Here is a 26,686-nt window from a genome sequence, read left to right as displayed (position 1 = left end):
ATGGTATACATGTTTTTCAGGGGAGCGACCACAGGGGATCTGTCCACTGACTGTCACCCAGCATTCTTCATGCCTCGGAGTAACCACTTTTCTGTAACTCTTACCTATCACAGCCTCTGCCTCCCAAATGATCTGAAGTTCATCCAGCTCCTGCCTCAGTTCCCTAACACTGTCTTGGAGGAGTGAGAATTGGGTATACTTCCTGCAGATGTACTTGGATGGGGCACTAATGGCATCCCTCACCTCAAACATCATGCAGGAGGAACATTGCTCTCCTTGCACTGCCATCCCTGCTAGTCACCTTATAAAGTAAAAAAGAAGAGACGCTTAGCTGATTTGTCTCTAGTCTTTAAGGTTAGAGGATGCGGTTGGGTGGGAGGCCCTCCAAAGGTAGTGTATCGGGTTGAGAAAACACTGACTTATATAGCTGGATGGAAATAAAAAAAAACAGAAGTCCTTCCTTTCCCAGAAACCTCTGCTTTCTGACTTCAGATGTTAAAGCACAAATCAGTGACTCACTGCTCCCGGCAGGCCCCTGGCCCGTGCTCCCACCCTTCGAGTTGCTGCTGCTGCTGATAAACACAAAATGAGTAGGGGAATGTCTGGGTGGGTTACTGTTTGGAGGGTCGGTATGGACTTGTTGGGCCAAAGGGCCTGCTTCCGCACCTGGGAATCTAATCTAATCAAAAACTCTTTCAAACAAACATGAAGGTCCTAAACCTTCATTTTCAAACCTGGGGACACAAACCAAAAATGGACAGAAGTGGCAATGCTACCTTTGGACAGCTGAGGGCCATGATAATCATTGACAGTGGAAACAGGCACCAACAACAAGCCACAGTCAATGGCTGATAACCACTTGACAGAACCTGTACCTCATGAATTGGACTGTTCACCCATCAGCAGAAATATACTTTATAAAACTACCCCATTGCCAATGGATTTAGTGCATGTTTGTCATTTTACGTAAATAGATTCGGATAAGATTGTAGAACAAAGAATGTGCCTGTGCTGCCACATTTTGTCCTTCCATACTAAAACTGTCTTCTCTTCCTTTATCCCTCTATTCTCTTCCTGTTCATATTTTTGTCCGGGTGTTTCTTGAATGCTGCTTTTGTGTCTGCTTCGACCACTTTTGGCAGCATGTTTGAGGTATTCACCACCTTTTGTGTGAAAAACTTGCATCGCACATTTCTTTGAAGCCCCTCCTTCCCCTGCACTTTGAACCTGTGTCCCTGAGTATTTGACCCCTCCCCTTCCACCCTGGGAGTGGGATCTTTATACTTTCCACTCTACCCATGCCATCCACAATCTTTTAAACTCCTATTATATCGCCCATCAACTTACAGCATTCCAATAAAAATAAACCCAGTCTATCCAACGTTTCTTCAGAGCTAAAATCCCCCCATACCAGGCAACATCCTGGTAAACCTTTCTGTGCCCTCTGCAAAGCATTCGTATTCTTCTGGTAGTTTAGTGACCAGAACTGTAAGCAGTATTCCAATTGTGGTCTAACTAAAGTTCCACAAAGTTGCAGCATAACTTGCAACTCATTGCCCCTTTGAATGAAGTCAGGCATGCCATAGACTTTCTTTACTCCCTTCTCTATCTGCAGTGTCACCTTCAGTGATGTGTGGACCTGCAAAACCCAGATGTCTCAGGGTTCTGCCATTCACTGTATAATTTCCACCTGTACTTATAGAACATAGAACAGTACAGCACAGAACAGGCCCTTCAGCCCACGATGTTGTGCCGACCATTGATCCTAATGTATGCACTCTCAAATTTCTGTGACCATATGCATGTCCAGCAGTCTCTTTAAATGTCCCCAATGACCTTGCTTCCACAACTGCTGCTGGCAATGCATTCCATGCTCTCTCAACTCTGTGTAAAGAACCCGCCTCTGACATCCCCATTATACTTTCCTCCAACCAGCTTAAAACAATACCCCTCATGTTAGCCATTTCTGCCTTGGGAAATAGTCCATGGCTATCGACTCTATCTATGCCTCTCATTATCTTGTATACCTCAATTAGGTCCCCTCTCCTCCTCCTTTTCTCCAATGAAAAAAGTCCGAGCTCAGTCAACATCTCTTCATGAGGTAAGCCCTCCAGTCCAGGCAGCATCCTGGTAAACCTCCTCTGAACCATCTCCAAAGTATCCACATCTTTCCTATAATAGGGCGACCAGAACTGGACACAGTATTCCAAGTGCAGTCTAACCAAAGTTTTATAGAGCTGCAACAAGATCTCGCAACTCTCAAACTCAATCTCCCTGTTAATGAAAGCCTAAACACCATATGCTTTCTTAACCCTGTCCACTTAGGCGGCCATTTTAAGGGATCTATGTACCTCTGTTCCTCCACACTGCCAAGAATCCTATCCTTAATCCTGTACTTAGCTTTCATATTCGACCTTTCAAAATGCATCACCTCGCATTTATCCAGGTTGAACTCCATCTGCCACCTCTCAGCCCATCTCTGCATCCTGTCAATGTCCTGCTGCAGCCTCCAACTTGACCTTTCAAAATGTATCACCTCGCATTAGTCTAAATTAAACTCCATCTGTCATTTTTCTGCCCAAGCCTCCAACTGATCTATATCCTGTTGTATCTTCTGATAATCCTTCTCACTCTTCGCAACACTGCCAATCTTTGTATCATCTTCAAACTTACTAATTAGAGCAGCTGTGTTTTTCTCCAAATCATTTATGTAGACCACGAACAGCAGAGGTTCCAGTACTGATGTCTGTGCAACACCACTAGTCACAACCTGCCATTCCGAAAAATATCCTTCCACTGCTTCCACTCTTCCCTATGACTAAACCAGTTCTGTGCCCATCTTGCCAGTTCACCCTGATACTATGTGACTTCATCTTTTGTGCCAGTCTGCCATGAGGGGATCTTGTCAATAACTGCTTTTCCCTCATCAATCATCTTCATCACCTCTTCAAAATAACTTGATCACGTTAGTGAGGCATGACCTTCCCTGCACAAGACAATGCTGTCTGTTGCTAATAAGTCCATTTCCTTCTAAATGCACTTAAATCTTGTCCCTAAGAATCTTTTCCAATAAATTCCCCACCACTGACATGACGCTCACAGGCCTATAGTTTCTTGGATTATCCCTTAAGCAATGGGTCAGCATTGGCTATTCTCCATTCCTCTGGGACCTCACCTTTGACCAAAGAGGATCCAAAGATGTCCGTCATATTGTTGTAAGCAGTAAAATGACAGTGTCATATATTTAAACACTGGCACTCTGAACATCAGAATGATGGTAATTTTGCTCCATATTAACCATGTCACAGGTTATTAGTACTGAGATGCATGTCAAAACTAAGATGTTGAGTTTCACTTTTGCTGTTTGGATGGGACTAATTGCATTTTGTTAATTGTGATTAATTATGCATTGTGTTGCTAGGAGGATTATTTGGGCGATTACCAGACCTGTAACCCAACAGATCAGTTGACTGCGCTCATTCCTTCCCTCCTATCTGCTTTCAATTCCCATTTGATCAGCTTCACAATATCCAATTTAGTTGGGTTTGACGTGTGACTTTGTTGGGGCTGGAGGTTTGGTCTGACATTTGTATCAATGTGAGAAACTGAAAGTAGTTCTGATGTTTGCCGCAGTGCTGCACCCTTACCGGAACATTTTGGGCTTGTGGCAACCGGACATTGGACCCTATGGTGGACTGCTTAATGTGGTTGTAAGTAACAGATTTTATGGCTCTGTGTTACATTTTGGTTTTTTGAACTGACATTCTGGTTTTGCTTCAAGTTTTGTGTCGACTGTTCTCTATCCCATTCTGATATTTGGAGTTAAATTTCTGAAATGTTAAAAAAAAATTGCTTTAAAATCCTATATGATTATGCTATTCTGAGAGAAGAAACTGCTTTCCAACCTATGGGGAAGGATCAGTCCCTGTGCTTGCTGACTTGCATTGACTCCCAGTTTGATATTACCTCAACTTTAAAATTTAATTCCTTGTTTTCCTACCTCTTCCTATCTTTGTAACCTCTTCCACCCATTTTCTTTCTGAGAAATGTTAAGACACAGGGTAAACCCCGCTGTTAATTTATACCAGCCACACAGAAAAGATTCACCCCGTACTGTAATCTGTTAGAATTCGTGAGGCAAAAAAAATCCCCTAAAGTCATATTTAAAGTAAAAATTTAAGAACTGTATTCGTTAAGTCTAACAGAGAATATTAACTGGCAACTATTTACAGTCGTTTCTCTTAAACCTTTTTTTATCTCCCCCCTATAGTACTGGTCAGATTAAAAATCCCAATTATGGTTTACAAAAAAAACTCATTTCAAAACCAGTCAGCTTTACCGAGTGCCTTCTGTAGGTTTTTCTCTTTAGATTCTCTCTCCAGGTCAGTTTCGATGTTTTTTTCTATACATGCTCCTTCTCCAGACAAGTACCTCTCAGAGCTCTAACCAGCAGCCTACATCTATTGGTCTTTGCTGCTCTGGCTAAATGTTCAAAATATCTGATATTTATGCCCCAAAACATTGGGTCATTTCATTTGGTTTTAATATTGTCAAAATACTAAATTCAAGTTTGATATGAATTTGGTATCTTGGGGCATAATTTAACCTGATTGGCCGAATTTCAATTTATTTTTGTGTCCGGGCGACACAGCTCTTAGCTAGTTGTTTCAACCAAATATTACATTGTTACCTTGTTCCGTACTCTGTGCTTCTCTAAGTCCTTGCTAACTTTTTAACTCTCTTAAAGGTACAGTACCCCTATATCTTCATAGCATCTTCATAACCCGTTAAGAAAAAATGAACCATAATAATGAAAAGATGGCTTAATTTTTTCTCTAATCTTTAACTACAGTATCATGATATGTATATGACTTTAAGTTCGTATTAACTTCCTCCTTCATATATATAACATGGAATAGATATATCTTATCTATACTTTATCTGTTAAATCCACGACAACGCATCTGTGATTGCATTCTTACGACCTGCACATGTATGATATGTAAATTAAAAGTTTGTAGCATATGACTCTACCGCAATTGTCTCAATCTTGTCTTTAAAGTGTTCTAAGACTGTAAGAGGATTCTGATTTGTGTACACAACCGTCTCCAACACATTGTTCATGACATACACTTTAATATCTTGTATAGCCACTACCGAACTCAATAGTTCTTTTTCGATCGTGGAGTATTTCCTCTGGTGGATGTTGTTTCTTCTAAAAGTAACCAACCGGCAGTTCAATCACATCCTCATCCTCCTGTAGCAGTACAGCTCCAACCCCAATGTCACTAGCATCAATGGTAGCTTTAAAAGGTCTTGAAAAAGTTTGATATAGCTAAAACTGGTGCAGTGGCTAATATTGCTTACAAATGGTTGAATGCCTCCTGGCGTTGTTCTCTCCACTGAAACATTATGTTCTTCAACAAATCGGTTAACGGTGCCACGACGCTGCTGAAGTTTGGCACAAACTTACGAGAGAATCTGCTTAGTCCTACGAATCAAACCTCTTGCTTCGAAGTTGGTTGTGGAAATTCTCGGTGGGCCTTCGTCTTTGCGTTCCTTGGGGTCAACTTTCCATTACTGATGTTATGTCCCAAGAATGTCAACTCTGCTTTGGTGAATTCAGTTTTACGTTTATTACCAGTTTTGCTTCCCGTAGTCATTCAGGGCTTTGCCAGCTTTACCAGCTAACTAAAGAACTCTGCCAACTAAAGATCACTACATCGTTCAAATAGACTGCACAGTTTGTTAATCCAGTCACAGCTCTGTTCGTGAGTCTTTGGAATGTGGTGGGTACATTCCTCATTCCATAGGGCATCACTTTAAATTGATATAGTTCATTTGGGGTTACAAATGCAGAAATTTCTTTCACTATCTCTGATAAAGGTACCTGGCAGTAACCACGCAGTAAGTCCAACTTGGTGATGTAACTGGCTTCTCTGATTTTCTTGATACAGTCCTTCACTCTCCGAATTGAATATGAGTCTGATTTTTGTAAAGGCGTTGACCTTCTCATAATCGACACAAAATCGTTGAGTCCCATCCAGTTTCGGAATTAAGGCGATCGGCGAGCTCCACTCGCTCTGGCTCAGTTCAATGCCACTCTAATCTCCAGCATCTACAGTCCTCACTTTCACCTCAGTGATATCCTCATTGAACATGGCCTCCACCACCTCCTGGGCCTGTCTCCTTTTTGAAAGGATTAAACCAATAGGGGTAGTGTTTTAGCGGAGCAGTATTCTCTACATCTACTTTGTGTACAACAGCATTAGTCCTCCCCAGCTGATTCTTACATATGATCTTATACTGCAGTAACAAATCTTTCAACTGTGTTCAATGCTCCTGAGACAGATAGCTTACTAACCTATCCCACTCCTCAAGGACTATTTCACTTTTAATCTACTTTGAGGCACATCAAAATTCACATCATCTGGATTTGATTGCTCACTCTGCGGGGCAGTAACTTAACACCTGGTTCTCCAGTTCTTTCTGTCTAATATAATACGGTTTCCACGTGTTCACATAGTATACCCAATACTGTTTTTTTTCTATCTGGCATCTTTACCAGATACTTTACCTGACTCAACGTTTTCTCAATTTGATAGGGACCATTAAACCTTGCTTTGAAGGGATCTCCAACCACAGGTAACAGTACTAACATGTCATCCCCTCAGGAAAATGTCTGAATCTCAGAGCTTTTTTCTGCCACTTGCTTCATTCTATGCTGTGTCCTGTTTAGGTGCTGTTCACCTAACTCACCTACTCGATTTAATCTCTCTCCCACCTCCAATACATAATCTAAGTATGAGATCTCCTACTTTGGTCCTGTCAATTTTTATTTAACTTCAAAGGGTCTCTCACTTCATGCCTGAATATTAACTCGAAGGGAGTGTACTGAGTAGATTCACTGGGGGCATCTCTAATGGCAAACAATATGAATGGCATACCTTTATTCCTATCAATTGGGCAATCCTGACTGTACGCTCTCAACATGGTCTTCAAGGTCTGATACCACCTTTCTAAAGCTCCCTGAGAGTCAGGATGATAAATACTGGATTTAAAGTGCTGTATACCTAAGCTATCCATAACCATCTCAAACAGCCTAGCAGTAAAATTTGACCCTTGGTCTGACTGAATCTCTCTGGTCGCCCATATCATGTGAAGAAAGCTACTAACTCTTCTACCATCCTTTTTGCCTTCATACTCTGTAATGGAATTGCCTCTAGAAATCTGGTGGACACATTCATTAAGGGTAATCAGTACTGGTTCACACGTTTAGTTGTCTGGGGGGGACCTACACAATCAATTATAACTCACATGAAAGGTTCTTCAGATGCGGGAATCGGCAACAATGTTGCTGGTTTTGTTACCACCTGTGGCTTACCTACCATTTGGCATGTATGACACACACAGCAAAATTTAACCACATCCTTGTGCATTCCAGGCCAATAAAAATGTTTCTGTACCTTTAGCCTGAGCCTTTCGTACCCTTAGGTGACCTCCTACAGATATTCATGTACTACTCGTAACACTTCCTGTCTGTATGCTACTGGCAACAGAATCTGGTGCCCTTCGGCCCGTTTCTCCTCTGCACTAACCTGCCGTGGTCACCGTTTCCGTCTTAGGATTCTATCTTTCAGATAATAACCCTCTGGAGTATTCTCTGCCTCGTTTTTCGAATACGCATCCACATATCTATCTTGTATTATCTTGTCTTGCTGTTGAAAGTCCCTTAGCCTTTCAGGCCTAACACTTCTCCCTGACCCTCTGCCTGTTCAGGTTTTTCCTGTAACATTACGTCAAACACTGTCTGCTAACTGAACCTCAACTCCTTCATCTTTCTCTTTACTTTTTGCTTCGTGCTGTGACGTACAATAATGGGATCAGATTACTACACAGTCTGGTAAAATACCAGGATATTTCTGTTTTAACTCCTCAGTTTCTTGGTTTACCTTGGGTTTCTCCACCACAAGGGGTGTCACACCCACCTTGGACCCTGCTAAATCATTCACAAGAACAAACTGGATTCCTGGAACTGACAGCTGCAAATGTGTTGCTGGTCAAAGCACAGCAGGCCAGGCAGCATCTCAGGAATAGAGAATTCGACGTTTCGAGCATAAGCCCTTCATCAGGTTCCTGATGAAGGGCTTATGCTCGAAACGTCGAATTCTCTATTCCTGAGATGCTGCCTGGCCTGCTGTGCTTTGACCAGCAACACATTTGCAGCTGTGATCTCCAGCATCTGCAGACCTCATTTTTTACTCCTGGAACTGACACACTGTCAATTACTCTCACTGTAACTCCCACAGTCTTGAGTTGGCACTCCAACACTATCCCACAAGTTACTACACTCTCTGGTAACAGATTAAAAGGAATGCATATTTGCTCATCTCTGACTATCAGCAACTGGTTAGATCCTGTATCTCTCAAAATTATAATTTCGGGTCCTTCTCTCCCTGTTCTTTCTGAGTAAACTTTACCCACAGAGGCAAATTCTTTGTAGAGATCAGGCACTAACTCCATACCCAGCCCCTGCCTAGGCTTTGCACGCTCCTGCATCTCCTCGGCTCTTCTTGGGGTTTCCTTTCCTACCTTCACTAATGCCACTGGCTTAGCTACCTTTGCTGCATTTTTTCCCACAATGCTTTTAACGACCAGAACTGTAACTCCACAGTAAAAACACCTGAGACCTTTCACCTCCTTTTCACCCTCTTGGGTTTCTTTTTTAACTTGTGGTGAACTCTTACTAGTGTTCTCTACTCTTTGTTTTGTAGTATAGGATCTCCCCTTCTCCCAACTTCTATCCCTCACAGGATGAAATTCTGGCCGGAAGCTTGTCTTATGCACCAACATGTACTCATCTGCTAATTCTGTTGCCCTTCTCACTTCCTGAACTCTCTGTTCCTCCACGTGAATTCTTATCATCTCTGGAAGTGAGTTTTTAAACTCTTCCAGCAGAATAATCTCTCTTAGAGCCTCAAAGGTCCTATCTATCTTTAAAGCACGCACCCATCAATGAAAATTACCATGCTTAATTATTTTGCATTCAACATAAATCTGACCTGGTTCCTCCTTTGTTTCTGAACCACTGTCTATACACTTCTGGTAACAATTCATAAGCATTTAAATAGCCTGTTTGACCTCTTCATAATCTCTTGACCCCTCATCTGACAGTGTGGCAAATACCTGATTAGTTCTGCCTACCAGTTTAGTCTGAACTAGCATTACCCATAAATCCTCCGGCCACTCCATCTGCCTAGCCAATTTTTCAAATGAAGTAAAGAAGGCTTCAACATCTTTCTCATCAAAATGTGGCAGAGTTTTGACATTTCTACATATCATTATCATCCCATTTTCATATCAGTTGAAGCAAACACTCGGACACAGTATAGCTCTACCTTTTTTATTCTGACCCCTGGAGAGAGCGCGAGCCCATGGATGCAAAGACATGATTTCTTGCTCTTCTTCCAAACAGTATATTCTTAAGAAATTATATAGTCACTTACAGGGAGTAGCATCCAAATAAGGCAACATCTAATATTGATTAGGTAACCTTACAATCATGCTGGCTGAGCCTTTGTCAAGCAACCCTAAACTTAATTCTCATACCTTATACACACTCTCATCACTATCTTTTCTTTGTCTCCATCCTGTTAATTTGACTTTGCTGATTAAGTCGCAACTTCTCAAGATCCCCCGATTTCCCCCCCCCCCTCCACCTCACTCCCCCGCACTACCTCTACTGCACTTGTCTGTTTCTCTGACACGCCTAAATGTTTGAGTAACTCCCTTACAATGTCAGCTTTACTTTTGTCCTTGGTTAAACCCAAATCTAATTTCTTTGCTGATTCTCTAAAACTATGGCCTTTTTCTTTCCTTCTAAACTGTCTTGGCAAATTTGAGAATCATCTTCAAATTCCAGAACTCCTTTAGGAATTTTAAGAGCCATTTCTCTCTCTTTCACTTTAATCAACCACCAGTCACCGAAATTAAACAAATTGTCTCACTTATGTTTTATTTAAAGGTCCAGGACACTAACCTGCATGTGTTTAAATCTACTGGGCATTTTTCATACTCCAAATCTATCCAAATCTCAGACTAGATCTGTCTAAGCCTGTTCAAACCATGAATCAGAGACCCAAATTCTTCAAATCCTGGCGACGAGCCCCCAAACGATTAAGACACAGCTAAACTCCGCTGCTAATTTATACCAGCCACACAGAGAAGATTCACCCCGTGCTGTAATCTGTTAGAATTCGAGAGGTAAAGAACCATCCCCCAAAGTCACTATTTAATGTAAGAATTTAAGAACTTTATTCTTTAAGTCTAGCAGAGAATATTAACTGACAACTATTTACAACTCCTTTCTCTTAAACCTATCTTTTATCTCCCCCATGACAATACTGGTCCGACTAAAAACCCTGTTTACAATTTACAAAAAAAAATCACATATCAAAACCAGACAGCTTTGACACGTATCCTCTGTAGATTCCTCTTTAGATTCTCTCTCCAGGTCGGTTTGGATGTTTTTTCTGTGCAAGTGATGTTTCTCAATGTTTTATTCTATGCACACTCCTTCTCTAGACAGGTACCTCTCAGAGAGCTTTTACTGGCAACCTACATCTGTTAGTCTTTTGGCAGTTCTCTTTGCCGCTCTGGCTAACTGTTCAAAATGTCTAATATTTATATCCCAAAACATTGGATCATTTCATTAGTTTTAATATTGTCAAATACTAAATTCAAATTTGATTGGAGTTTGGTATCTTGGGGCACAATTTAAACTGATGAAGGGCTTATGCTCGAAACGTCGAATTCCCTATTCCTGAGATGCTGCCTAACCTGCTGTGCTTTAACCAGCAACACATTTTCAGTACAATTTAAACTGGTCAAATTTGAATTTTTTTTCCAGGCAACACAGCTCTTAGTTGGTTGTTTCAACCAAATGTTATGTTGTTTCCTTGTTCTGTACCCTCTGCTTCTCTAAGTCTTTGTTAGCATTTCAACTCACTTAAAGGTACAGTACCCCTACATCATCATAACAGTAAGCTGCGGTTCTCCAATTCTGGCCTTTTGTAATCCTTTGACTTTCCTCATCATTGCTAGTTTGCTTTCACCTCTGGAGTTGTTCATTACTGTACAGATACCTGAGATTCCATATAGGAACAACAGTACTCCAGTTGTGGCCTGACCAGTGCTCTGTACAACTCCAACATTACTTTCCTGCTCCTATACTCATGATCGAAAACAAGTGTCCCATATTCCACCTTAATTATCCTATTCATGTGCTCTGCTGACTACAGAGATCTGTGAATAATTAACCCAAGGTCTCTAAGCAATCTAGTATCCTGCCATTCACTAAATATTCTCCGCCAGGATTAAATGCCATCTGCCCATCTGATTGACCCTTTTATATCGTCCTTTAACTTACCAGTATCTTCGCTATTAACTGCACTACCAATCTTGGTGTCATCTGCAAATTTGGTTCACGTTCCTCCCAAGTTTTCATCTATACATTTATGTATGTAACAAACAATAAAGGATCCCAGTACTGATGCTTCTAGTACACTACTAGAAACCAGCCTCCAGTCATTCGAATAGCCTTCTACTACTATCCTTAGTGTCCTATGACTCAGCCCGTTTCTGATCCACAAGTTCCACGTGCTTTAATCTTCTCAATAAGTCTCCCATGTGGGATCTCGTCAAAAGCTTTGCTAAAATTATGTAAACAACGTCAACTGAACTTCCCTCATCTGCACACTTGATCACGTTTTCAAAAAATTCTAACAAATTTGTTAGGCAGGACCTCCCTCTGACAAAGCCATGACGATATCCCTAATTATCCTATGCCCTTACAGGTGGGTATTAATTTGTTCAGTTAGAAGTTTCTCCAATAGTTTTCCTACTGCTGACATGAGACTTACCGGCCTGTAATTTTCTGGTTCGTCTCTACTGCCCATCTTAAAAAGTGGAATTGCATTAGCAATACTCTGGACTTCTGGCTCTTTCTCTGTGAACAGAGGCATTAAAATATTGTGCTGAAACCATTGCCTTTTCTTGCCTCGTCTCCCTCAGCAACTTGAAATTACAATTCATCCGGGCCAGGAAATTTGTTGTTTTTTAATCACAACAGTACCTCCCTATTTCCTATATTAAACTGTGCAAGTTCCTCACAATCCCTTTCCTGAATTCCGTACCTACGTTCTCCTTTTCCAGAGTAAAGACCGCAAAGAATTATTCATTCAACACCTTTCCAGTATCTGTGGCTTCAAACAAAAGTTGTCTCCTTGGTCCCTAATGGGCCTAACTCTTTCCCCTGGTTATTAATGTATTTATAAAATATCTCTGGATTCTCCCTAATCCTGTTCTCAAATCTTTTTTCATGCCCCATTTTTGCACTTTTGTTTGATCTCTTAAGTTTCTTCCTTCACTCCATGAATTTGTCTGGGGCCACAGCTGAAGTGTTCCCTTTGGACTTGCTAAATGTCCTTGTCTTTTTTCTTATCCAGTCCTGAATTGACCTAGATGTCGAGTTCTATGACCCTATTGCTCCTAAAGTACACTTTCGAGGGAACGTGTTGGACCTATACTCTTCCCAGCTCCTTTCGAATGTCCCCTTTACTCTGCTGTAGACTTAACTGCAAGGAGCTGTTGCTAGTTGTTCTGGTTCTGTTCGCCGAGCTGGGAATTTGTGTTGCAGACGTTTCGTCCCCTGTCTAGGTGACATCCTCAGTGCTTGGGAGCCTCCTGTGAAGCGCTTCTGTGATATTTCCTCCAGCATTTATAGTGGTTTGTATCTGCTGCTTCCGGTTGTCAGTTCCAGCTGTCCGCTGCAGTGGCCGGTATATTGGGTCCAGGTCGATGTGCTTATTGATTGAATCTGTGGATGAGTGCCATGCCTCTAGGAATTCTCTGGCTGTTCTGTTTGGCTTGTCCTATAATAGTGGTGTTGTCCCAGTCGAACTCATGTTGCTTGTCATCTGAGTGTGTGGCTACTAAGGATAGCTGGTCGTGTCGTTTCATGGCTAGTTGGTGTTCATGGATGCGGATCGTTAGCTGTCTTCCTGTTTGTCCTATGTAATGTTTTCTGCAGTCCTTGCATGGGATTTTGTACACTGCACTACACTAGTGTACAAAATCCCATGCAATGCCTCAATAACAAAAATTCTCAGCCTGGTTTTCAAGTGCCCCCTGGGCTTCAGCCCTCCCAATCTCTCTCTCATGACCTCTTTTATCACAACCATTTGATCTCTATAGTTCTTGACTCCTGGTGTTGAGCCTCCATGATTTTAACCATATCACTGATGGCGACTGTTTTCAGTTGCTTTAAGGCTTTAATATCTGGAATTCCTGAACTTCTTCACTTTGCTTTCCTTTCTTCCTTAGAGACTCTTAAAACCTACCCTTTTGACCAAATATTTGGTTATCTGCTGTAACCTCCTGTTATGTGGCTGCATGTCAAGATTTGTTAATGGTTTAGTGAAGCTTAGGCATTGTTTGCCATGTATAAATAGGAGTTATTGTTGTGATGTGTTCTGTTGCTTTAGCTGTCTTTGGTTTGTGAGAGTTGCAGTGCAATTGAGCATCTTCAGTGAGTGTCTTGAGTTGCTTCCCATGAAGGTGATATACAAAGAAAATTTACAGTCCAGGCACAGGACCTTCGGCTATCCAAGCCTGAGCCATCCAAATATACTGTCTAAAAACCGGTCAGTCAATTCCTAAGCATCTGCATTCCTCTACATCCCATCTACTCATGCATTTATCCAGACACATCTTAAATGAATCTACCGTGCCTGTCTCTACCACCTCTGCTGGCAACACGTTCCAGACACCCCCCACCCTCTGTGTGATATACTTACCGCGTGTATCCCTCTTAAACTTTCCAGCTCTCGCCTTGAAAGCATGACCTGTCAATATTGAATCCTTCACCCTGGGAAAAAGCTTGTCTCTATCCACCCTGTCTATACCCTTCATGATTTTGTAAACCTCAATCTGGTCCCCCGTCAATCTCCTTTTTTCTAATGAAAATTAACCTAACCTACTCAACCGCGCTTCCTAGCTAGCACCTTCCATATCAGGCAACATCCTCGTAAACCTTCTCTGCACCCTGTCCAAAGCGTCCACATCCTTTTGGTAATGTGGCTGAACCAATGTCTTATACAATGTTAACATGACTTGCCAGCTCTTCTACTCAATACCCCGTCCAATGAAGGCAAGCAGTCTCTCTATATCCTCCTGTATTCTCTGACAGTCCCTTATGCTTTCTGCTACTCCACCAATCTTCGTGTCATCTGCAAACTTGCTGATCATACCAACAGTGACCTCTTCTAGATCATTTGTGTATATTACAAACAACAATGGCCCCAGCACTGACCCCTGTGGAACACCACTGTCACCTTTCTCCATTTTGAGAAACTCGCTTCAACTCCTACTCTGTCTCCTGTTGCTCAACTAGTTCTTTATCCACCTAGCTAGAACACCCTGCACACCATATGACTTCACTTTCTCCATTAGTCTACCATGGGGAACCTTATCAAACGCCTTACTGAAGTCCATGTATATGACATCAACAGCCCTTCCTTCATCTATCAACTTGGTCACTTTCTCGAAGAACTCTACTAAGCTGGTAATGATGCAACATTCACCGGTGTGTGTTATTAACTTATAGGTAGACGGGTTGTTTATTATTGGCTGGATGTACCTACCTCCTCATGATCCTAGAGTCAATGATGCAATGCGCTGCAAACCTTTGTTCCGAATTCACCTGTGTGATAAGAATAAGGCTGAAGTGGAATGCATGTATGGTCACAAGGGATCTCACAAAGGTGATATTCAGGTATGAGGAAATATTTTTTATTTTGATTGTTCGTCCTTGATAGAAATGATAAGTTTGCCCCAAAAAATAAAACACAAAAATTATCCCTTTCAAAGATGTATTTCAAACACATGTGAACCAGCTTCTCTGCCGGATGCATATCCCCATCTCCCAGATTTGACTCTTCAAGCCTGTTTTGGCATTTAATAAGATTGTGGCTGATCTGATTATTTTATTTCTCTGAATACTCTTGATTCTCTTTTCGGTCAAGAACCTGTCTGACATAAAAGGTATTTAATTCCTTGCCTTCAAGAGAATTCCACACATTGATGACCCTCTGAGGAAAAAGCATTCTCAACCCCTCCATCATGAATGGCGAAACCCCTTATCTTAAAACCGTCACCTAGTTCTAATTCCTTTCAAGTGTACTGGGAATCTTCAAGGCAATCACCTTGTATGACTCTAAACTTCAATGGACATCAGTCCAATCTGTCCAAGCCTTTCTTATAAGATAACTCCTTCATCGAGGGGAGCAAATGAGCTTTCTCTGCTTTGCTTCTGATGCATTTATCTGTTTTTGTGTAAGGAAATTGAAGCTGCACTATTCTCAATATGGTCTTACTAATCCCTTATACACTGTTAAATTTCCCAACTTCAATATTCTGTTTACCTTGCAATAAATCATAGTTGATTTGCCTTCCTAATTACTTGCTGTAATTCATAATCTTTTGTGATTCATGTACCAGGACATCCAGGTCCCCTGTATCTCAGTGCTGCAACCTTTCTCCATTTAAATTAGAAATTGCTTTTTCATTCTTTCTCCCAAGATGGAAAAGTTCGTATTTTCCCACGTTTATACTCCACCTACCAAGATTTGCTCACTCACCTAACCTGACAATATATCTTTTGCACTCTCTCTTTTTCTCTCCATTTGCCTCATAGCCATTTTTCTATCATCTATAGATTTGGCAACCATACAATTAGTCCTTCATGTAAGTCGTCTAAATAAATTGTTGCAACCCCGGGATTCTTGGCCCCGACTTGCCTGCTGCACTCATTCCTTTTCTGCAAGTCCCCAAATCCCTGTTTCTGACTTAAAACATGCTCCCACCCCATGTTCTGGATATACAAATGACTGTGTGCAGCATGCAGTACCATGTTTGGTGTTTGCAGGAAGGGTGGTGGTGTTTTTAGATGCAAGATACAGAGTGTCTGTTGAAGTGAGGAGCTTTCTTTGGGATAATCCTGAGGAGACTACAATTCAACCAATGGGCCCCCCACCCTAAAGGGGAACGTGAGGGAGTAAGACCACATAGAGAATCTTGAAATTGATTCCTTTTCAGTTCTATTTTGTGCAGCTGCTTGCAAATTTGCAAACCTACGAGTGATATTGTCTGCTACTATAGATTCAACATAGGAGATAGAAAGATAGGTGGAAGGACAGATAGTGTTGAAGAAATGGGGAGGCTTTAGAAGGACTTGCACAGGCTAGTTGACTGGGCACAGAAGTGGCAGATGGGAATACAATGTGGGAAAGTGAGAGGTTATGCAGTTTGATAGGACGAATAGAGGCATAGACTATTTCCTAAATGGTGAAAGGCTTGGAAATCTGAAGTGCAAAGGGACTTGAGGGTCCTAGATCAGGATTCTCTTCAGGTTAACATACAGGTTCAGTTAGCTGTTAGGAAGGCAAATGCAGTGTTAGCATTCATTTCAAGAGGGTTAGAATACAAATATCATTGAAACTGCACAAGGCTTTGATCAAGCTCCATTTGAAATATCATAAGCAGTTTTGGCTCCTGTATCTTAGAAAGGATATGCTGGTGTTGGATGGAGTCTAGAGATTTACATGAATGATCCCTGGCTGAAGGACTTGTCATATGAGGAAAGGTTGAGAATCCTGGTCTGTACTCTGGAGTTTTAGAAGGATGAGGTGGGATATGATTGGAATATTATAGAATAGTAAGAGGCCTGGTGGCATGATGGCTCAGTAATTAGCACAGCTGCCTTCACAGCATCAGGGACAAAGGTTCAATACCAGCCTTGAGCGACTCTGAGGAGTTGGCAAATTCTCCGTGTTTGTGTCGGTTTCCTCTGGGTGCTTCAGTTTCCTCCCACTGTCCAAAGATGTGCAGATTAGGTGGATTGGCTATATGAAATTGCCCAGTGTCCAGGGATGTGTAGGTTAGGTGCGTAAGCCAGGGGAAATGCAGGGTTACAGGGATGAGGTGAGAGGGTGGAGTCTGGGTGGGATGCTCTTCAGAGAGTGGGTGTGGATTTGCTAAATGTTCTGTTTCCAAGCTAAGAATTTTATAGAAAAAGACCTCGATACAGTGGGCGTGGAGAAGATGCTTACACTAATAGAAGAGACTAGAACGTGAAGGCACAGCCCCAGAGTTCAGAGAGAATCGTTTAGAACTGAGATGAGGTATTTCTTCAGCCACATGGTGGTGAATCTGTGAAGCAGTGGGCTGTAGAGGCCAAGTTGTTGAGTAAATTTAAAATAGTTACAGGGAGAAGGGAGGACAATGGAATTAACAAACGCATTAGCCACAACTGAATGACAGTGCAGATCCGATGGGCCGAATGACTTAATTCTACTCTTATATCTTATGGTCTTAAACTTTGAACTGGATCATTGTAAAAGCTTATATGTTCTTTGAAAGATACAGGGTTCTGCAGTTAAGAGCTCTTTTTTATGTTGTAGATTGTAAAGAAGGATGAGTTTTCAACCAAGTGTAATCAGACTGATTTCCACCGGATGGCTGGAGGGAGACAGGAGGTAAGTGAAGCTGAGGGTCTGACAGCCTGTGGATCTAGATCCTCGTGCGGGCGGCACGGTGGCACAGTGGTTAGCACTGCTGCCTCACAGCGCCAGGGACCTGGGTTCAATTCCCACCTCAGGCGACTGACTGTGTGGAGTTTGCACGTTCTCCCCGTGTCTGCGTGGGTTTCCTCCGGGTGCTCCGGTTTCCTCCCACAGTCCAAAGATGTGCGGGTCAGGTGAATTGGCCATGCTAAATTGCCCATAGTGTTAGGTAAGGGGTATATGTAGGGGTAGGAGTATGGGTGGGTTGCGCTTCGGCGGGTCGGTGTGGACTTGTTGGGCCGAAGGGCCTGTTTCCACACTGTAAGTAATCTAATCTAAAAAAAAAATTTCTCAAGGAGTAGGCTGGCATTCTGTTGATAAACTTGCTTTGAAATTATCCTCAGTTGCTTTCTGTGTGTTCTGGGGAGTTGTCAGTTAGCATTGATGTCCAGCCTTAGAATGGATCATTCTTGTTGCGACTAACAGTAAAGTTAAACCAGTTATGTCTTTGAGTGTTTGTTTCACGTTGCATGAATACAAATGTCTTGACCCTGCACTCTTGTATTCTGTTTTTCTAAAGCCAGCTTGCTGCTCCTGATATTTGTAACTATGAGCTTAGAATCATAGAATCCTTGCAGAGTGGAAGCAGATCATTCGGCCCATTCATTCCACACTGATTCCCCCAAAGAGCATCTCACCAGATTCATCCCTCTACCCTATCCCTGTAATCCTGCATTTCCCACGGCTAATCCACCTAACCTGCACATTTTTGAATTGTGGGAGAAAACTGGAGAACCCGGAGGAAGCCCAGATAGGCACCGTGAGAATGTGCAAATTCTACGCAGTCATCTGAGGCTGGAATTGAAACCAGGTCCCTGGCGCTGTGAGGCAGCAGTGCTTACCACTGAGCAAAGTGCTGCCCATAAATTCATGAGGTTTCTGTCAATAGGTGATTTGAAGGCCTTGAGGAATGAAAACAGTGTCAAGACATCCTAAAGTGCTTTACAGCCAGTAAAGTATTTTCACAATATTATAGATAGACATTGTGATAATATGTAAATGTAGAGTCAATGGGAATTGTGGGGAAAGGGGAGGAACTCCCCACTGATTGGACTACATCTCAACCAAATACTTTATTATGTTGCGGATTAATTATCTTAGCTCCAGGACACCCCTGTAGAGTTCCTCAGAGTAGTGTTCTTAGCCCATTCATCTTCAGACTTCTTCAGTGACCTACCCTCCAATAGCAGTAAGAAATTGAGATGCACCATTTGCAACTCCATAGATACTAAAGTAGTCCATGTCCAAATATAGCAATACCTGGCTTGGGCTGACAAGTGGCGAGTAACATTCACGACTCGCAAGTGCCAGGCAATAACCATCTTCAATAAGAGAATCTAACCATATCCCCTTTACATTCAATGGCATTGTCATTGCTAAATTGATTAAGAACATAACACAAGTACTGGGAGCAGAAGAAACAACTTAATCCTTGAACCTGCTCCACCATTTGATATGATCATGAATGACCTTACCTCAACTCCACTTTCCTGCCTGCTCTCTGTAAACCTTCAACCCATTGTTAATTAAAAATCTGTCTATCTCTTCCTTAAGTTTAGTCAATGTCCTGGCATCCAGTACACTATTTTATTTAATTCCACAGACTCTGGTGCTTTAAGAGGAGTTATTTCTCCTCATCTGCTGCCCCTTATCCTAAAACTATCCAAAAACTTCTTGTTCCCCTTATGAGGAAACAAGCTTTCTCCATCTACTTTCAGTCCCCTTTTAGCATCTTGTATACCTCCATTAGATCTTCTCTCAAGTCTTCTAAATTCCAGAGTATAGGCCTAAACTGCTCCATCTCCCTTAATACAAACTCTTCATCACTAGAGTCAATCCAGTGGAACTCCCATGAACTGTTCCAATATAACTACGTCCCTCCTCCAGTAAGGGGACCAAAACTGTATGCATTACTCCAGATGCCGTCTCACTAATGCCTTTTACAGCTGCAGCAACACTTCCCTTCTTTTGTACTCTAATCTTTTAGTAATAAATACCAACTGTCATTCTAACATCTTGGGTTTTACCATCAACCAGAAACTGAACTGGACTTGCCATATAAATGCTGTTGCTACGAGAGCTGGTCAAGTGGTAAGAATGCTTGGTGAATAACTCCCATTCTGACTCCCTCAAGTCTGTCCATTGCCTACAAGGCAAACGTCAGGAGTATGATGGAATACTGTCAACTTTGCTGTATGGGTCCAGCTTCAAAAATACTCCAGAAGCTCAACACCGTACATTATAAGGCAGCCTGCTTAATTGGCAGCGCATCCACCGATTTAAATATTCCCTTCCTCCACCGCCAACATAGTGACAGCTGTATGTAGCATCTATCAGATGCAGTGCTACTGCATCTCACCAAATCTCTCTCAGTAGCACCTTTTAAAACCAATGACCTGTACCACCTAGAAGCTTAAGGCCAACAGATGAATGTATCACAATAACTCTCCCATCAGAACATAACAGCATTGTGAGTGTACTGTACCTCAAGTCTTGCAATGATAGTTTTGCCCTTACTTTCCTTGATGTTATGAAAAGAAGATAGACAGCCAAGTTCAATCAGCCTCCTCCTCCTTATACTTGGAACACAGTCAAATTAAAACATTCAATGACTGTCAAAATTGACCCAAATAGTTCCTAACCAGACTTTTTAAATAACTAATGCCAGACATCAGCTTATAACTTAAACAAAAGATTTAGCAATTTACGATAGTTTTAACAGAGCAAAGTTAAGCACAAGGTAATGTAATTAATGTCTATGATTGAAACCCAATTTTCTTTGATTCTAGCCCCTCACTCTCTCAAAGACAGCTCCTCAGCCTCCACTCTCTAGAGAAAACAACCTGAGTTTTTTCAGGCTTTCTTTATAGTTCATACTCTCTAATTCAGGCAGCATCCTGGTAAACCTCTTCTGCACCTTGTCCAAAGCTTCCACATCTATCCTGTAATGTGATGACCAGGATTGAAAGTAGTACTCTGTGTGGCATAACCAAAGGCTTATAAAGCTGCAAATGACATCCTGACTCTTGTACTCAGTTCCCTGACCAATGGAGGCAAGCATACCATATATCTCCTTTACCACCCTATGGACTTGGACCCCACGATCCTGTCTACGTTAATGCTGTTCAGAGTTCTGCAATTAACAGTACACTTTTCCTTAACAGTTTATCTCCCAAAGTGCAGCACGTCATCCTTACATGGATTACACTCTGCCATTTCTCCACCCATACCTACAACTGGTCTATATCCCGCAGTATCCTTTCACAACCTTCTACACTAGCCACAACTTCACCGATCTTTGTATCATTTGCAGACTTAGTAAACCACCCAGCTACATTTTCATCCAAGTCGTTTACATAGATCACAGCAAGCAGAAGTCTCAGTACAGCTTCCTGTGGAATACCACTAGTCACAGACCTCCAGCCTGAAACACAACCTTCTATCACCACCCTCTGTGTTCTATGGGCAGGCCAATTCCAAATCCATGTGACCAAGTCACCATTGATCCCATGTACCTTAATCTTCTGGCTGAGTCTACCATGAGGGGTCTTGTCAAAAGGCTTTATTGAATCCAGGTGGACAACATCTACTGTTTTACCTCATTGATTACCTTCGTTGTCACCTCGAAAAATTCAATCAAGTTAGGAAAACATAATCTGCCCTGCCAACGTCATGCTGACTTTTGCTAATTAGGCCATGCTTTTCCATATGCACGTAAATCCTATCCCAAAGAATTCTCTCCAATAGCTTCCCAATCACAAATGTAAGACCACCGGTCTCTCATTTCCTGAATTATGCCTCTTTCCCTTCTTGAATGGAGGAACAATATAAGCTACTTTGTAGTTCTCCGGGAGCTCTCCTGTGGCTAATGCGGATACAAAGATGTTGGTCAAGACTCCAAATCTCCCCTCTTGCCCCCCTCAACACCAAGGGATAGCTACCATCGTGCCCTGGGAATCTATCCACCTTAATGCTCTTCAAGAGACTCTCCTCAGGGAAGTGATGGCCCAGTGGTATTATTAATGGTCTGTTAGTCCAGAGATTCAGATGTTCTGGGCACTCCGGTTCGAATCGTACCATGGAAGATGGTGGAATCTTGTTCACTAATGTCTTTTAGGAAGGAAACTGCTGTCCTTTCCTGGTCTGACCTACGTGTGACTCCAGATCCACAGCAATGCAGTTGACTCTTAAATGTCCTCTGGGAAATTAGGGATGGGTAACAAATGCTGTTTAGCTAGTGATGCTGTCCATGAATGAGTAAAGAAAAAAAAACCACTTCTTTCTTGATCTCAAAATGCCCTAGTATATTAGCATGCTGCACATACATCTCACTACTCTCCATATCCTTCTCCTGGGTGAATGCTAAGACAAAGTCCTCATTTTGGATCTCACCCACATCCTCTGCCTTCAAGCACAAGTTTCCTCCTCTATCTTTGGTCCTACTTTCTTCCTAATTAACCTCTTGTATACCATACAAACATTAAAAACCTTGGGATTCTGTTTAACCTTACTTGCCAAGGTCATTTCGAGGCTCCTTCTTGCTCTCCTAATTGCCTGCTTGAATTCCTTCTTGCTTTCTTTATATTCCTCATAGGCCATGTCCCTAAACCTTACAAATGCTCTTTTTTTTTCGTTTTTACCAAATTCCCAAACCTCCCCTGTTATCCGAGTGTCCCTTACTTGCCATCCTTGTCCTTCCTGCTTACTGGAACATGCTGGTTCTGAACGGTCATCAGCCGGTCTTTAAACAATTCTCATGTCAAAAGTGGACTTGCCTGATAACCGCTCCTCCCAATTAACACTCCCTAGCTCCTGCCTAATACTGATGTAATTTGCCCTCACCCAGTTTAGTACCTTGCCACAAGGTCCTCACATTCATAGCTTTCTTAAAACTTAAGGAGTTCATTAGCTAGTACAAGTAAGAGTATGGCCCCTCCTCTAGTTGGACATATCATTTCAGGTAATCTCCTTGGATGCACTAACAAATTCTGCCCCTTCTAAGCTGCTTACTGTAAGGGATTCCCAGTCTAATGGGGAAATTAAAGACACCTACTATGACAACTGTTTTTATTGCATCCTTTCAATATCTGTCTATATATTTGTTCCTTGATGTCTTGACGGCTGTTGGGAGGCTTATAATATAATCCTACAAGAGTTATTATGCCATCTAATTTTTGAGCTCTACCCATGTTGCCTCAGTGGATGAGCCCTCCAGAATGTCCTCTGAGTGCAATTGTGACATTCTCTGTGATTAGTAATGCAGTTATTATGTGGAGTGAGTGAAAACAGTTGAAGACTGGCATCTGTGATGTTGAGGACCTCAGGAAGAGACATGTGGGGAGTTACTTGCATACCTTTGTTCTGCTGCTATGAAGTTGATTCTGGACAGAATGAAAAGTTAAGGACGTTCCCTCCCAAAGGTATACCAAAGTACTACCTCCTCTGGTGGGTCTGTCCTGCCAGTGGGCATATGATGGAGGAATTTGGGACATTGACTCCAAGCAGTGATTTTCATGATGTGAGCTCATAGTTTGATTTTGAATCTCTGACTGATTTGGCACAAGTTCCCATAGTGATAAAGATTGGCAGGATTGACTAGGTTTGTTGTAATGATTGCTGGTGGATACCAATTGGTCTTTCCTGTTTTATTTATTTTTGACTTTGCTGCAGTATTTTGATGCTGCTGTATGGCAGGGATAGTTAAGTGACAACCTGACTGCTTGGGGTCTGAATTTGATTCCTTATTAGTGAACAAGTTGGATTGTTGTCACAAAGATCATTACATGATCACCACTGATGACACTATATTTATTTGATTAATCCAATTTAAATTATTCTGGCTGAAGTGATCTCTTTGAACATGTGCCTCGCTCTGCACCCAAGGATAATCTATAGTAATGTAACCAATGTGCTACTATAGCCCTGAATCAGAATCAATTAGGTCACATCTGTTATATTACTGCAGGATGATGTCTGGTTTGGTTGAATGGCAGGAAAAGACAAATGAAATTCATTTAAGAGAAATTAAGGTTATTCATTTGGTGGGGGGGGGCAAGTAAAATTACAGAATACCCAATTAAGGAAGTGTATTAAGAGGAGTCGAGGAATTAAGACGCCTTGGAGCACATGTCCATAAGTCCCTGAAGTTGGAAGGACAGTTAGATAAGATGTTAAAGAAGGCATGTGGGATGTTTTCATTTATTGGTTGAGATATTCGATACATAAGCAAGGATGAAATGCTGGAACACTGGTTGGGTCACAGCTGGGAGTTTTTGTACAGTTCTGGTCAGCACATTAGAGACAGTGCAGAGATTCGTGAGAATGTTCCAAGGGCTTGAAAATTGCAGCTGAGGAAAGGATTGGATAGGCTAGGGAGTGTTTTTCTTAAAACAGAAGAGGCTGAGGATTGACTTAATCAAGGCATACATAATAATGAGGGAGTTAGATAGAGTGCTTCCCCCAGCAGAGGAGTCCATTACTAGGGTTACTGATTTAAGGTAACTTCTAAAAGGGCTTTGATAAAATATTGCATGTAAGGCTACTTAGTAAGTTGAGGTATGGAGAGTAGAATATTGGTTTGGATAGAGGATTGGTTAACTTAAAGAAGATGAGAGTTGAGAAAATAGGCATATATTCAGGTTGGCTACCTGTAACTTGTGGACTGTCACAGAGATCACTGTTTGGGTCACGATTATTTACAATGTATGCAATGAATCAGTGGTCAGCAGCAACTCCCGAGTTCAGATCCAAATCCACAGAAACACTCAGTGGGAACAACCACCTTGTGCCTCCAGAACAAGGTTTGACTAATGGGCTTTTTGAAGACAATTAATTTCTTTTGATATAATTATGTTTGGCTAACAGGAATTCCGGACTTGGTTAGCAGAGGAGTGGGGTCGTACACTGGAGGATATTTTCCATGAGCACATGCAGGAGCTGATCCTTATGAAGTTTATCTACACCAGCCAATATGAGTGAGTGACTGTTGACCATCTTCTGGAACTTTTAATAATCAGCCTGAGCCCAGGGTGTGGTTGGCAGGGGTTGGGGCCTGGCCAGCAAGAGACAGAAGAAGAGCCGAAGGTGCCCATCCCCAAAAGGTTTTGCTCCATTGTGTTCTTGAGGGGTGAAGGAGCTTCCATGTAACCACTCTTTAATTCTTACTTAACTTGGCAACAAATCATGTCTTTTTGAAATTTGCTCGTCATCCTCTTGAGTGTCGGAAGAAAAACTAAAATGTGGCCCCTTACAGCAAAAGGTGCACAGTACTGCTGTTAACTGAATGACTTTTGACAGATCTTTGCCATGTGGTCAGTGCAGCTTCACCAGGTGAGATGTAGATGTGTAACGGGCAGATCAGGAAGTGGTATCGATATTGTTGGGGTTAATGATCATGCATTGGGGAAGGTGATTTCAGCCTCTCTCAACAGCAGTAGGAGGCGTTCTAATGTCTCATGTCTCATGTTTATGTTTCAGTAACTGCCTGACATATCGTAGGATCTACTTACCGCCATCTGCTCCAGAAGACCTTCTACCACCTGGTCTTTTTAAAGGAACATATGGAAGCCATGGGCTGGAGATAGTAATGTTGAGTTTCCATGGAACCCATATCAAAGTAACAAAAATCACTGTAAGTGACTAGGTTCTGTTCATTCTAGAAATAGTGTACATCCCTCAGATCTGTGGCAGTAGTTCCTCAGAGTGTTCTACTCCCAGTGGGGTGTCTCCACAATACTGCCTGGCTTCCCTGTGACATGCCCAGTTTTGGCCTTGGGATGTTTGAAGGTGGTGAAAATTCTTTAAATAGTGATGGAGACCAGAACCCAGAGCAGAAACTCCTTTGGGCAAACTTCTGCTAGGAGACTGTTCCTCATGTGGAGAGCTTCCTTTTTTCTGGGCAATCAAGTGAAGTGACTAACATAATTTCCTAGATTTTTAAGTTGTCTTGGCAATTTAGTCCTGTTACTGATCATTATCAAAATATTAGTAAATTGTTTGAGTGCCGGGGCGAGTGAGATCCTGCTTGGTTCAACTGATGGCAGTGTACCTCTCAGCCCAGTTCCTAAGTATTGGGTCCCCACGGAAGTTAACTAAGAGAAAATGAGGACTGCAGATGCTGGAGTATCGGAGTCAAGAGGGTGGTGCTGGAAAAGCACAAGTCAGACATCATCCGAGGAGAAGGAGAATCAACGTTTCGTTCATAAGCCCTTTGTTCTTGATAAAGGGCCTTTGCCTGAAACGTCAGTTCTTCTGCTTGAATGCTGCCTGATCTCCTGTGCTTTTCCAGCACCATACGCTCAACTCCCTGTCGTAGTTGTTGAACTGAGTTTAGATTAGATTCCCTACAGTGTGGAAACAGGCTCTTTGGCCCAACAAGTCCACACCGACCTTCTGAAGAGTAACCCACCCAGACCCATTTCCCTCTGACTGATGCACCTGACACTATGGACAATTTAGCATGGCCTATTCACCTGACCTGCACATCTTTGTACAAGGCATTGGCGAGGCCTCTTCTGGAATACTGCATCCAGTTCTGGTCTCCCTGTTCCAGGAAAGATATGATTAAGCTGGAGAAGTTTCAAAAGAAATTTAGCAGGATGTTGCCGGGAATGGAGGGTTTGAGTTATAAGGAGAGGCTGGGTAGGCTAGGAGATTGAGGAGTGACCTTATAGACGTTTAGAAAACAATGTTGGGTATAGATAAAATGAATGGCAATTGTCTTTCCCCTCGGATGGGAGATTGCAAGACTAGAGGTCATATTTTTAAGGTGAGAGGAGAAAGATTTAAAGACACAAGGGGTAATGTTTTTGCACAGAGGGTGGTTCCTGTACTGTGATCGCGAGTGCAGTTACAACGTATAAAAGACATTTAGATAGTTACGTGAATAAGAAATATTTAGAGGAAAATGGGCCAAGCGCAGGCAGGTGGGACTAGTTTAGCCGGGGATTATGGTCGGTTAGGTATGACTGAACTATAAAGGATTTGTTTCCCTGCTGTTTGACTCT

General features: G+C 42.1%; 1 protein-coding gene across 3 annotated transcripts in view; it reads left to right on the top strand.

Annotated features, from left to right (window-relative positions):
- Positions 1 to 26,686, top strand: part of fbxo31 (F-box protein 31) — a 68,388-nt gene that overhangs the window by 15,125 nt on the left and 26,577 nt on the right. For 2 of the 3 annotated variants that reach the window (XM_060837536.1, XM_060837534.1), the window contains 5 exons: positions 3,634 to 3,710; positions 14,666 to 14,833; positions 17,520 to 17,594; positions 24,546 to 24,655; positions 25,158 to 25,311. In XM_060837536.1, coding sequence (XP_060693519.1) covers positions 3,634 to 3,710; positions 14,666 to 14,833; positions 17,520 to 17,594; positions 24,546 to 24,655; positions 25,158 to 25,311 — 584 coding nt within the window. The remainder of the gene's footprint in view (positions 1 to 3,633; positions 3,711 to 14,665; positions 14,834 to 17,519; positions 17,595 to 24,545; positions 24,656 to 25,157; positions 25,312 to 26,686) is intronic. The other variant, XM_060837535.1, reaches the window with a different exon arrangement.

Source organism: Hemiscyllium ocellatum, chromosome 17 (genome assembly GCF_020745735.1).
Source record: "Hemiscyllium ocellatum isolate sHemOce1 chromosome 17, sHemOce1.pat.X.cur, whole genome shotgun sequence".
Lineage (NCBI taxonomy): Eukaryota > Metazoa > Chordata > Chondrichthyes > Orectolobiformes > Hemiscylliidae > Hemiscyllium > Hemiscyllium ocellatum.
This window is presented reverse-complemented; position numbering and strand designations above follow the sequence as displayed.